This window comes from Pleurodeles waltl, chromosome 7 (assembly GCF_031143425.1).
Source record: "Pleurodeles waltl isolate 20211129_DDA chromosome 7, aPleWal1.hap1.20221129, whole genome shotgun sequence".
Classification (NCBI taxonomy): Eukaryota; Metazoa; Chordata; class Amphibia; order Caudata; family Salamandridae; genus Pleurodeles; species Pleurodeles waltl.
This window is the reverse complement of record NC_090446.1, coordinates 929,012,153-929,024,999: the sequence shown is the minus strand read 5'-3', so window position 1 is coordinate 929,024,999 and position 12,847 is coordinate 929,012,153. Positions and strand designations below refer to the sequence as shown.

Here is a 12,847-nt window from a genome sequence, read left to right as displayed (position 1 = left end):
AACATCCATCCACAAGAACACTGAACCACATTCATCCGTTCACAAGCACATATATTCACACTCACCATTCACAAGCACAAACACACACTCACTTGCATCCACACGCACATAAATACACATATATTGATACAAAGACTCAAGCCCCCAAACATTCAGAAAGCACTTACCACACTGTGACGGTCATGGCATAGGGCCAGTGGGTGGCGGGAAAGAGAAGTACAAAGGCACCAGAAGGCCCTGGAAGCCTCAGGAAGGAAGGGTAAAAAAGAAGATCTGGCCACCTCAACTCACAGGCTCACTTTGTCATGGGTCAGCCAATGGGAGGAGGACCTTCCCTAACTCCTCGTAAAGTGGGGTGGGTCAGGGAGGCTTGCTTACCCCACCCCAATATCTGATGAGGTATGATTGATGGACAGTCAGACCTAGGCACTTCAGGGCTTAAGCCAGAACCACCCAGAGCAGCAGACTTTTTTTGGGTACCCTCCTGCTTGCCATGAGAGAGAGGACTTCATGGGACTTTGGAGGGCTGCTACAGTCAATACCCTCCAGACTGTGAAATCATCAGCTTAGCAAAGCTTGGCTCAGGCTGGCAGGCACCTGCACATTTGTAAATGTAAAGTGTGTGAATGCCTGACCCTAACATGGTGAGTGTATATCAGGCTGATCTTTGCTCACGTTGACACGTTGACAGACACTCTCATGCTTTGGAAAATAGGCGAAGGGGGACTGGAACCCCATCTTTCAAAGTGACGGCCCAACTCTTCGTGTGTGGCAGGTTGCACAGCATAGAACAGTGAACACCTACATGGAGGATGATCACAATATTCACTCTACACTGAGTCTAAAATAACACACGGATCAGTTTAAGGAAACGTGGAGGAAACCTTCAGTGCAGAAGGGAAGACATGCACATTTGGCAGGAGTGCTAACCCCTGATGGAGGATGTCCAGAATGCATTGGGGCATATGGTTGAACTTGTGACTACACAACATGGAAACAACTGTCATATCGGTGGGCTGTAGGAACTTTCAAAGGAATAGTTACACAACTCCAAAGGTCTCTTGAAGGGCTGGATTGATTGGGGAGGGTGAAATGAGAAGTGTCTGGGGGCCCAATCAGCTGGCATAGTGGTCTCCTAACCTGTTGGAGCGCCCGCTGGATGTCGATGCCTTGCCCCCAGGGTACAGCGGGGTTGGCAAGACAATCCCCAGCATTCCCTCGCCTGGAGATGTCGATTCGCTGCTTCCGAAGGTTTTGAAAGGCCTCGGCCATCACTCGAACCCCATCGTAGGTCAGCGCGGACGTGTACTGAAGACAAAAAGAAAAAAATGAAGGAAGATGTCACACAGTGTCTCACACAGACCATCAATAAGAAAACAGCGAGGCGCCTCTGAACCGTGCAAGGCCTGCGAGGTAATGAATGAATGAGAGACTCCATTAGTCTAGGAGGCCGCGAGGGCGACTCCATATAGATGTATCTGTTCCATCATATTATAAACGAATGTATGAATGAGTTAGAGCAGATTGAAGAGTGTCATTCGGGTGGTGATGTGTAGTATGAGAGTGTAAGGGCAGTCATGTGAGGGACCCCAATTGATCGCATTTACATTTAGGAGTGCAGTGATGGGGCAATAGGTGAGATTTCATGGTTGCATATGAGGCTAGTGATTGGGGGTGGGTGAAATATTTTTCGAGAAGCCAAGAAGTGGAGATCCCTTACATTTTGCTTCACCCTCTTCTAGATGGAAAACCTCACACAGTGTCTTTTGATTTCCACCCATCCCACTGGACAAACATTGCTCATTTCTGATTTCCTACTTGTGCGAGACGTCAGCCAGGTAGGGTACTCGAGTACGGAACACGCAAAGCTGGCACCGAATTGGCTGTGGCAAACCTGTTTACTTGTTTGCTTAGAGGGGATGAGGTGTCCTATCTAGAGAGAGTGGGGTTCGACTAGCAGTCTAAGCAGTTTAAAAAGAAAGCACACAAGCAGACCGGAATTCCTGCATGTTGACATGTAACCCCCAGTGGTGACATAAGCACTTTATTGAGATATATGACAATGGTGGTAGTGAGTTTGAATTCACAAGTGTGAGGTGAGGGATAGTGAGGGAGCCACTTGGACTCCATTAAAGTACGAGGGCAGTGATACAAGGGAAAGGAATGAATGACACTATTAAAGCGTGAGAGGGCAGTAGTGGCTGTGGTGCCCATGGCCACAGCATTGAGTATATAGTGAAACTATAGGTACCGCTACCAAGGACGTCTGTGCATATAGATGTGGCCACATTCTGATGGACATTTTGATGGCTTACTCATATGCAGTTTATACGCAGGTTTGCAGCAGCCCAACCTTCAGCACTCTTTCAGTCTAGTAAACAGGCTCAGGTTCTTCAGGATGAGGCCCATTTCCGTAAAGTGTGTCTTTGCTCAGAATGTTTGTGGTCTTATCTCACTGACTAAGTGCTGGCTATGGGTGTGGGTCTAGGTACCATCCTTCCAGACAAGTGCTGGCTCCATTTGTTGAGCTGCTCTGTCAGTGCTGCTCAAGTTGTTAATCTGGGAATGATTTCTCTCTGGTGGAGTGGTGGATCAGTTTATGTCCTTCGTTCAGTTTGTTCACCCTGGGGATCCTGACCCTCTAGATCAATTCTGGGTTAGCTGTTTGTTCTGGAGATTACGTCCCTTTGGAGAGTGCTGGCTCCGATAGTTGGATTATGTTATTCTAGGTGAATGTTGGTTCTGTTGTTTTGATCATGACATGCTAGATGAATGTTGGCTCAATTGTTTGGATAATGCCACTCTTGATGAGTGCTAGCTCAGTGGTTTGGATCATGTATACTCAGTTGTTTGGCTCATGTCCCTCTGGGTGACTGCTGGTTCAGACGTTTTTTTTTCTTGGGATCGTTTAATTCTAAGTGAGCATTGGCTCAATTGAAATAATCATGCCCATCTAAATTTGTGTTGGCTCAATATGATCAAGTCCACCTAGGTAACTGGTGGCTCACCATGTTAGGTCTTGAGGTCATGTGCCTGTACGTGAGTGTGGGCTCGGTAGATTTGACCATATCCATCTAGGCTAATGCTGACTCAGCTGTGTAGATCATGTCTCTCTAGGTGAGTGTTGGCTCATTTGTTTGGAACATATTCCGGTAGGTCAGTGTCTAATTAGTTATTTTGGTGATGCCCAACTAAGAGTTGTTTAGAACGTGTCCCTCTGGTGGAGTCTTGACTTACTGGTTTGATCACGTCCCTCTAGGTGACCTCTGGTTCAGATTGTGCAGTCTTAGGATCATGTCCCTCTAGGTGAGGGCTGACCCAGTAGTTTTAACAATGCCCTTCTAGGGGAGTGCTGATTCAGATTGTTTGGTCTTGACATGTTGTGACATTTCTCTCTAGGTAAGTATTGGCTGTCTTGTTTGGATCATGACCCTATAAGTGAGTGTTGGTGAATTTGTTTGGAACATATTGCTCTAGGTGAGTGTTGGGTCATTTGTTTTGATCATGTCCTTCTAAGAGAGTGTTGCCTGAGTTGGTTTGAACCTCTTCTCCTAGATGAGGGTTGGCTCAGTATTTTTGATCAGGTGTGTGGCTTAAATTTGTTGGTCTATGCCCCTCTAGGTGAGTGTTGAAACAGTTGTTTTGATTATGTCCCTCTAGGGGAGTGTTGCCTCAATAGTTGGAATATGTCCCTCTATGTGAGTGTGGCTCACATTTTTGGGTATTGGGATGATGTGACATGTCTCTGTAGGTGAGTGTTTGTTCAGTTGTTTGACATGCCCTCCTGGGTGAGTGCTGGTTCACATTGTTCGGTCTTGCCATCATGACCCCACCCACCAGTAAGTACTGGTTCACGTTGTTCAGTCTTGGGATCAGGCCCTCCTGGGTGAGGACTGGTTCACATTGTCCAGTCTTAGGATCACGCACCCCCTGGATGAGTGCTTGTTCACATTGTACTTTCTTGAGATCACGCCCCCGGGGGTGAGTGATGGTTCACATTGTACGGTCTTGTGATCAGGCACCTCTAGATGCCTGCTCACTCGGTTTTTGGGCACATGCGCATATGGGTGAGATGTACCCTAGGTTTCTTCCAGGTCCCTCGGGGGTGCTCTCTCTCATCTGAACTCCTCCACTGCTGGATGATTCGTGACGCCACCCCATCGGTATAATTCACCAGCTGGAAACCTGTCACATTGGCGCCGGCCTCCTTAAACTTCTGCAGGTCAATGTCCATGAAGCCCTGGGAAGGGTGAAGCACAGAATGTCAGGAGCGAGAAGCAAACAGCAGCGCATAGCCCCAGCAAGCATGACCCATCATGGATAGCGCCTCAGCCATTAACCAATCTGTGCATGGTGGGCCAGCCAGCGGCTCACACCTCACTGCCAAGTGTTCTCAAAATACAGAAGTCCTGCTCCCTAGTGTTTCAACCCACCAGCACTACCATGCTGGGCACAGGTAAACACAAATAGTTACAATGTGAAACCTGCACTTTGTGTGGCGAACACATAAGAACTATCGTAGGCGTTTAACGTTGTAGTGTGCCACTGCCACATCAGTGCAGTGCGCCAAACACACAGAAGTACCACATATTTATTCCACTATAAAGTGGCAAACACACAGCATTGCCATAGAGTGATCTGTGGAAAACACGTATACAAATGATGGGAATATTTCAGCACGAAAGTCCTGCACTGCTGTGTGCAGCATGGGTACCACAAGCATACACTATCATTAGAGTCCAATCCCACAACAACATTACAGGAATATTGCAACACAGTGTGTTTAATCCAGTGAATTACCACTGGGACTTTGCCCTGTAATGTGGAAAGGATTAGGCGTGTCATTAGAAATATTTCATTACAGTGAGCGTAATCCAGGGAAGCATCTCTGCACCTGGAACAAAGCCCTGTTTCTCTACAGTGTGAGTGACAAATACAACATATAGAGTAGAGCGCCACGGTATCACCATACTTGCCACAGCACTGCACAGACGTGGCACACAGTAGAACTGGGCATAGGGACCTGCAGCGTTCTAACCACAGCACTGCTACAGGAACAAAGTGTTTTTTAGACGTTATATTGTCACTTTATATTGCACATAACTCACACCTGTTAAATACATAAATACCTAAATACATAAATGAATATCATATTGAGCTAAAGCCACAGAACCACTGCTGGAGCACTGCTCTAGAGTGTGCCACATACAGATTAGCAACACATACACGCTGCTTTATAAAACAAAGCACAATCTTAGAATTACTGTACTACGGTTTGCGAAACCCACATTATTACAAGAGAAATGATGAAAATATCAGCACAGATCTCTCACCAGGTTAAAGAGTTTTCACAAGTAGAGACAGGCCCCTCTTTTGACGGAACAAAACATTGTAGTAGTGCAGCCGCAGGCACTGCACTCAACGGTGCTGAACAAATAACCACAAACAGGCACCTGTGCCCACAGTGCTTCCCATTTACTGGCAAAGTGACAACTTGTCCTGACCCTGGTCCTGAACTTCTCAGCTGTCTTTGTCCTGCACTAAATCGGTCAATCATCACTTCCGCCGCCGCTGTCCGTGGTGCTGGACGTTCCACCGTCACAGTGACAACTGCCTCTGTCCTTTGTGCCAAGTCTTTCACCAGTAACATCCCTTCTGCTGAAGGTTTCACTAGCATAGTGCCTCCGAATGTACCGGTGAATCTTCCACCAGCTCATTCTCACTGGCCACAGTGGTGAATATCTCACTGCCACAGTGCCTCTGACCATAGTGCTGAATGGGTCCCTGGCACAGTGCCTCTGACCATAGTGCTGAATGGGTCCCTGGCACAGTGCCTCTGACCATAGCGCTGAATGTGTCACTATGACAGTGCCTCTGACCACAGTGCTGAATATCCCACTAGCACAGTGCCTCTGGCCATAGTGTTGAATATCTCACTAGAACAGTGCCTCTGATCATAGTGCTGAATGTGTCACTAGCACAGTGCCTCTGACCATAGTGTTGAACGTGTCACTAGCACAGTGCCTCTGACCATAGTGTAGAATATCTCAGTGGCACATTGCTTCTGCCCATAGCGCTGAATGGGTCCCTAGCACAGGGCCTCTGTCCACAGTGGTAAATATCTTACTGACCATAGTGCTGAATGTTTTTACTGAAAAAGGGGGGACCCTATAACCCTAACATAGTGTTGAATGTGTCACGAGCAAAGTGCCTCTGACCAAGGGATGAAATCCTTACTTGCACAGTGACTCTGACCGCAGTGCTGAATGTGTCACTAGCACGGTGCCTCTGACCATAGTGCTGAATATCTCTCTAGCACAGCGACTCTGACCATAGTGCTGAATGTGTCATTATCACAGTGCCTCAGACATTGGTGCTGAATATCTCACTAGCACAGTGTCTATGAACATAGTGATGAAACTCTCACTAGCACAGTCCCTCTGACCATGGTGCTGAATATCTCACTGGCACAGTGCCTCTGACTATAATGCTGAATGTGTCACTATCACAGTGTCTCTGACCATAGTGCTGAATATATAACTAGCAGAGTGCCCCTGACCATGGTGCTAAATATCTCTGTAGCACATTGACTCTGACCATAGTGCTGAATATTTCACTATCACAGTGCCTCCGACCATAGTGCTGAATGTGTCACTAGCACAGTGCCTCTGACCATGGTGTTTAATGTATAATTAGCAGAATGCCTCTGACCATGGTGCTGAATGTCTCACTAGCACAGTGAGTCTGACCATAGGGCTGAATGTGTCACTAGCACAGTGCCCCTGACACAGTGTTGAATATCTCACTAGCACAGTGCCTCTGACCATAGTGCTGAATGTGTAACTATCACAGTGCCTCTGGCCATAGTGATGAAACCCTCACTAGCACAGTGACTCTGACCATAGTGCTGAATGTGTCACTAGCACAGTGCCTCTGACCACAGTGTTGCATATCTCACTAGCACAGGGCCTTTGACCATAGTGATGAAGGAGTCACCGGCATAGTAACGCAGACCATAGTGCTGAATATCTCACTAGCACAGTGCCCCTGACCATAGTGCTGAATATCTCACCAGCTCAGTGACTCTGACCATAGTGCTGAATGTGTCTCTAGCACAGTGCCTCTGACCATAGTGCTGAATATCTCACCATTACAGTGCCTCTGCTAACCAGTGCTCTCTCCCTTAAAACATGGTCACATTGGTTCACTACCAATTGGCTTATTTAAACTACTCGTAAGACCCCAGTAAAGTGCACTACATGTGCCCAGGTCCTGTAGATTAAATGCCACTAGTGGGCCTGCAGCACTGATTGTGCCACCAACATAGATAGTCTCTTAACCATGCCTGAGGCCTGCCATTGCAAGGCCTGTCGGTGCAGTTTTACTGCCACTTCGACTTGGCATTTAAAAGTACTTGCCAAGCCTTAAACTCCCCTTTTTCTACGTATAAGTCATCCCTAAGGTGGACCCTAGGTAACCCCTAGGGTCGGGTGCTATGTAGATAAAAGGCAGGACATGTACCTGTGCACTTTATATGTCCTGGTAGTGTAAAACTCCTAAATTCGTTTTTACACTGCTGTGAGGCCTGCTCCTTTCATAGACTAACATTAGGGCTACCCTCATATAGTTTTTGAGTGGTAGATTCAGATATGAAAGGAGTAACAAGGTCATGTTTTGCATGGCAAGAATGGTAATACAAAATCCTGCTGACTGGTGAAGTTGGATTTAATATTACTATTTTAGAAATGCCAGTTTTAGAAAGTGAGCATTTCTCTGCACTTAAATACTTCTGTGCCTTACAATCCAGGTCTGGCTAGGTCACTTGACAGCTCCCTTGTGCATTTCACTCAGACAACCCCAAACACAGGATGCTCAGTCACACCTGCACACATCAGCAGACTGAATGGGTCTTCCTGGGCTGGGAGTGTGGAGGGCCTGACACTTACATTTGAAAGGACAGTGGCCTGCCCTCACACAATGGACTGCCAAACCCCCTACTGGGACCCTGGCAGACAGAATGGAACTGAAAGGGGACCTGCTGCACTTCTAAGCCAGTCTTTGAAGTCTCCCCAACTTCAAAGGCACATTTGGGTATTTAAACAGGGCCTTTGACCCTACCACCTCAGACACTTCTGGACAAGATACCACTGGTGAAGAAACTCTGAACCAGAACCTGCAACCTGCCAAGAGGAACTGCCTAGCTGCCAAAGGACTCACCTGACTGCAAAGGACTGCTGCCCTGCTGTTGCCCTGTTGCCTTTCTGCCCTCTGGCTCTGCTGAGAAGTGCTCTCCAAGGTCTTGGATAGAGCTTGCCTCACGTTTCTTGAAGTCTCAGGACCAAAAAGACTTCAACCTGCAAAGAACTCCTTGTGCAGCGAAAATTCGATGCACAGCCTGCCAGAAACGACACACAGCCTGCATCGCGGTGAGAAAATCACTGCACGCTGAACCGGAACGACGCAGCCCAGCTCCCCGATGCAGTGCCAGCGTTGCGACCGAAACTTCGACGCACATGCCACTGGATTGATGCAAAGCCGAGCTGGAATGATGCAGCCCGACTTCCTGCGAGAAGAATCGATGCAGCGCCTGCCATGCGACAGAAATTTCCACGCATCGACCACCGAATCGATGCAGCTCCTGTGATTTCGTCCTGCATGTCCAGGATTTCTCTGCATCATCCCCAGGGCATCCGAATACCCAGCAACCCGAAGAGGATCCAAGTCTTTGCACCGGAAATCGATGCAAAGCCTTCCCTGCGTGACAATGTATTGACGAATTGTAGGAAAATGGCTCCCTGTTACAGTTACCCCCCACTTTTTGCCTGATATTGATGCTGACTTGACTGAGAGGTCTGCTAACCAGGCCCCAGCACCAGTGTTCTTTCACTTAAAAATGTACCATTGTTCCACAATTGGCACATCCCTGGCACACAGATAAGTCACTTGTAAAAGGTACCAGTGGTACCAAGGGCCCTGTGACCAGGGAAGGTCCCTAAGGGATGCAGCATGTGTTGTGCCACCCTAAGGGACCCCTCACCTAACACATGCACACTGCCATAGCAGATTGTGTGTGTTGGTGGGGAGAAAAAGGCAATGTCGACATGACATCCCCCTCAGGATGCCATGCACACAAAATACTGCCTGTGGCATAGGTAAGTCAACCCTCTAGCAGCCCTTACAGCCCTAAGGCAGGGTGCACTATACCACAGGTGAGGGCATAGCTGCATGAGCAATATGCCCCTACAGTGTCTAAGTCCATTCTTAGACATTGTAAGTACAGTGTGGCCATATTAAATATATGGTCTTGGATTTTGCCAAAAACGAACTCCACAGTTCCATAATGGCTACATTGAATACTGGGAAGTTTGGTATCAAACTTCTCAGAATAATAAACCCATACTGTTGGATTTATTACAAAATGCACACAGAGGGCATGTTAGAAGATGCCCCCTGTATTTTACCCAATCCTTCAGTGCAGGCCTGACTGGTCTGTGCCAGCCTGCCACTGAGACGAGTTTCTGCCCCCCTGGGGTGAGAGCCTTTGTGCTCTCTGAGGACAGAAACAAAGCCTGCACTGGGTGGAGGTGCTTCTTACCTCCCCCTGCAGGAACTGTAACACCTGGTGGTGAGCCTCAAAGGCTCATGCCTTTTGTTACAGAACCCCAGGGCATCCCAGATAGTGGAGATGCCCGCCACTCCGGCCGCTGCCCCCACTTTTGGCAGCAAGTCCAGAGGAGATAATGAGAAAAACAAGGAGGAGTCACCCACCAGTCAGGACAGCCCCTAAGGTGCCCTGAGCTGAGATGACCCCTGCCTTTAGAAATCCTCTATCTTGGATTTGGAGGGTTCCCCCAGTAGGATTAGTGATGTGCCCCCCTCCCCTCAGGGAAGAGGCACAAAGAGGGTGTAGCCACCCTCCAGGACAGTAGCCATTGGCTACTGCCCTCCTGACCTAAACATACCCCTAAATTCAGTATTTAGGGGCGACCCAGAACCCAGGAAATCAGATTCTTGCAACCTGAAACAAGAAGAAGGACTGCTGACCTGAAAGCCCTGCAGAGACGACAGAGACGACTACTGCTTTGGCTCCAGCCCTACTGGCCTGTCTCCTGACTCAATGAAAACTGCACAGCGACGCATCCGACAGGGACCAGCGACCTCTGAAGCCTCAGAGGACTGCCCTGAACCCGAAGGACCAAGAAACTCCAGTGAACAGTGGCTCTGTTCAAAAACAGCAAAAACTTTGTAACTTTCTTGCAACTTTTAAAGAACTCACTCTTCCCCCCAGAAGCGTGAGACTTCACCCTCTGCACCCGATGCCCCCGGCTAGAGCTCCACAGAACCAACACTGCAGGGAGGACTCCCAGGCGACTGTGACCTCGTGAGTAACCTGAGACGACCCCCCCGGACCCCCTCAACGACGCATGCAGAGAGGATCCAGAGTCTTCCCCTGACCTCAATTGCCTGTAACAACGGAACCCAACGCCTGGACCAAGCACTGCACCCGCAGCCCCCCCGGACCAGAAGGAACCGAACTTCAGTGCAGGAGTGACCACTAGGCGACCCTCTGCCTAGCCCAGTCAGTAGCTGGCCCGAGAAGCCCCCCTGTGCCCTGCCTGCACCGCTAGAGTGACCCCGAGGTCCCTCCATTGATTCCTATACAAAACCCAATGCCTGCTTTGCACACTGCACCCGGCCGCCCCTGTGCCGCAGAGGGTGTGTTTTGTGTGCTTACTTGTGTCCCCCACAGTGCTCTACAAAAAACCCCTGGTCTGCCCTCTGAAGACGCAGGAACTTACCTGTTGGCAGACTGGAACCGGAGCACCCCTGTTCTTCATAGGTGCCTATGTGTTTTGGGCCCTCCTTTGACCTCTGCACCTGACCGGCCCTGTTTTGCTGGTGCGGTAGCTTTGGGGTTGCCTTGAGCCCCCAGTGGGGGGCTGCCTATGCCCAGGAACTTGAACTAGTAAGTGTCTTACTTACCTGACAAACTAACCATTACTTACCTTCCTCAGGAACTGTTGATTGTTGCACTGTGTCCACTTTTAAAATAGCTTATTGCCATTTTAACTAAAACCATGTATGTTACTGCACTAATTCAAAGTTCTTAACTTACCTATGTGGAGTACCTTGCATTTTATGTATTTACTTAAAATCTTGAACTTGTGGTTCTAAAAATAAATTAAGAAAAAATATTTTTCTATATAAAAACTATTGGCCTGGAGTTAAGTTCCTCATTTATTGCCTGTGTGTGTACAACAAATGCTTAACACTACCCTCTGATAAGCCTACTTCTCGACCGCACTACCACAAAATAGAGCATTAGAATTATCTAATTTTGCCACTATCTTACCTCTAAGGGTAATCCTTGGACTCTGTGCACACTATGTCTTACTTTGAAATAGTATATTCAGAGCCAACTTCCTACACGCTGTGTGCGCCAGAGAAATCGACGCACACCTCCCTGTTTTCCATGCATCTCCTCCTCTGCCCCTTGCAATGATTTTGAACTCAAACCAGGTACTTTGTGCTTGCAAGAGACACTTGTTGCTTTTTAAAGACTAAAGACTTTTTTCATTCCCTGAATTGATATTTCATTGTGTACTTATTGAATCTTGATTGTTTTTACCTGCATTTATCCAGATAAATATTCTATATTTTCTAAACACTCTGTGGTGTATTTTTGTGGTGCTATACTGTGTTATTGCATGATTTATTGTACAAATATTTTACACATTGCCTTCTAAGTTAAGCCTGACTGCTCAGTGCCAAGCAAGTGCCAGAGGGTGGGCACAGGATAATTTGGATTGTGTGTGACTTACCCTGACTAGAGTGAGGGTCCTTGCTTGGACAGGGGGTAACCTGATTGCCAACCAAAGACCCCAGTTCTAACAGTTTTGAATGTGTCACTACCACAGTGCCTCGGACCACAGTGCAGAATATCTCACTAGTAAAGTGATTCTGACCATAGTGCTGGATGTGTCACTTTCACAGTGCCTCTGACCATAGTGCTGAATATCTCAATATCACAGTGCCTCTGACCATAGTGCTGAATGTGTCACTAGCACTGAGCCTCTCACCGTAGTGCTGAATGTGTCACTGTTACAGTGCCTCAGACCAAGGTGATGAATATCTCACTAGTACTTTGTCTTTGACCATGGTGCTGAATATCTCACTAGCACAGTGACTCTGACCATAGTGCTGAACGTGTCTCTAGAGCAATGCCTTTCACCATAGTGCAGAATATCTCACTGGCACAGTGCCTCTGACCATAGTCCAGAATATCTCACTAGCATAGTGCCTCTGACCATAATGCAAAATTTCTCCCTAGCATAGTGACTCTAACTATAGTTCTGAATGTGTCACTGTCAGTGCCTCTGACCATAGTGCTGAATATCTCACTAGCAACTGTGCCCCTGAACATGGTGATGAATATCTCCCTAACACAATGACTCTGACCACAGGGCTGAATATCCCACTACCACAGTGCCTCTGAATACAGTGCTGAATATCTCACTAGCATAGTGCCTCCGAATGTACTGGTGAATCCTTCACCAGCTCATTCTCCCTGACCACTGAGCTGAATATCTTACTAGCCCAGTGATTTTGACCATAGTGCTGAAAGTGTCACTAACACAGTGTCTCTGACCATAATGCTGAATATCTCACTAGTGCAGTGCCTCTGACTATAGTGCTGAATATCTCCCTAGTACGGTACCTCTGAGTGCCCCTGACCACAGTCCTGAATATCTCACCAGCACACTGACTCTGACTATAGTGCTGAATATCTCAGTAGCACAGTGATTGTGACCATAGTCCTGAATGTGTCACTAGCACAATGCCTCTG

General features: G+C 47.8%; 1 protein-coding gene across 5 annotated transcripts in view; it reads right to left on the bottom strand.

Annotated features, from left to right (window-relative positions):
• Positions 1-12,847, bottom strand: part of GRIA1 (glutamate ionotropic receptor AMPA type subunit 1) — a 401,004-nt gene that overhangs the window by 142,375 nt on the left and 245,782 nt on the right. For all 5 annotated transcript variants that reach the window (XR_011194162.1, XM_069199598.1, XM_069199601.1 and 2 more), the window contains exons 6-7: positions 4,079-4,240; positions 1,141-1,308 (exon numbers count right to left, since the gene is read on the bottom strand). Coding sequence is in view for 4 of the 5 variants with exons in the window: in XM_069199598.1 (XP_069055699.1) it covers positions 1,141-1,308; positions 4,079-4,240 (330 nt within the window). In the remaining variant the exon portion in view is untranslated. The remainder of the gene's footprint in view (positions 1-1,140; positions 1,309-4,078; positions 4,241-12,847) is intronic.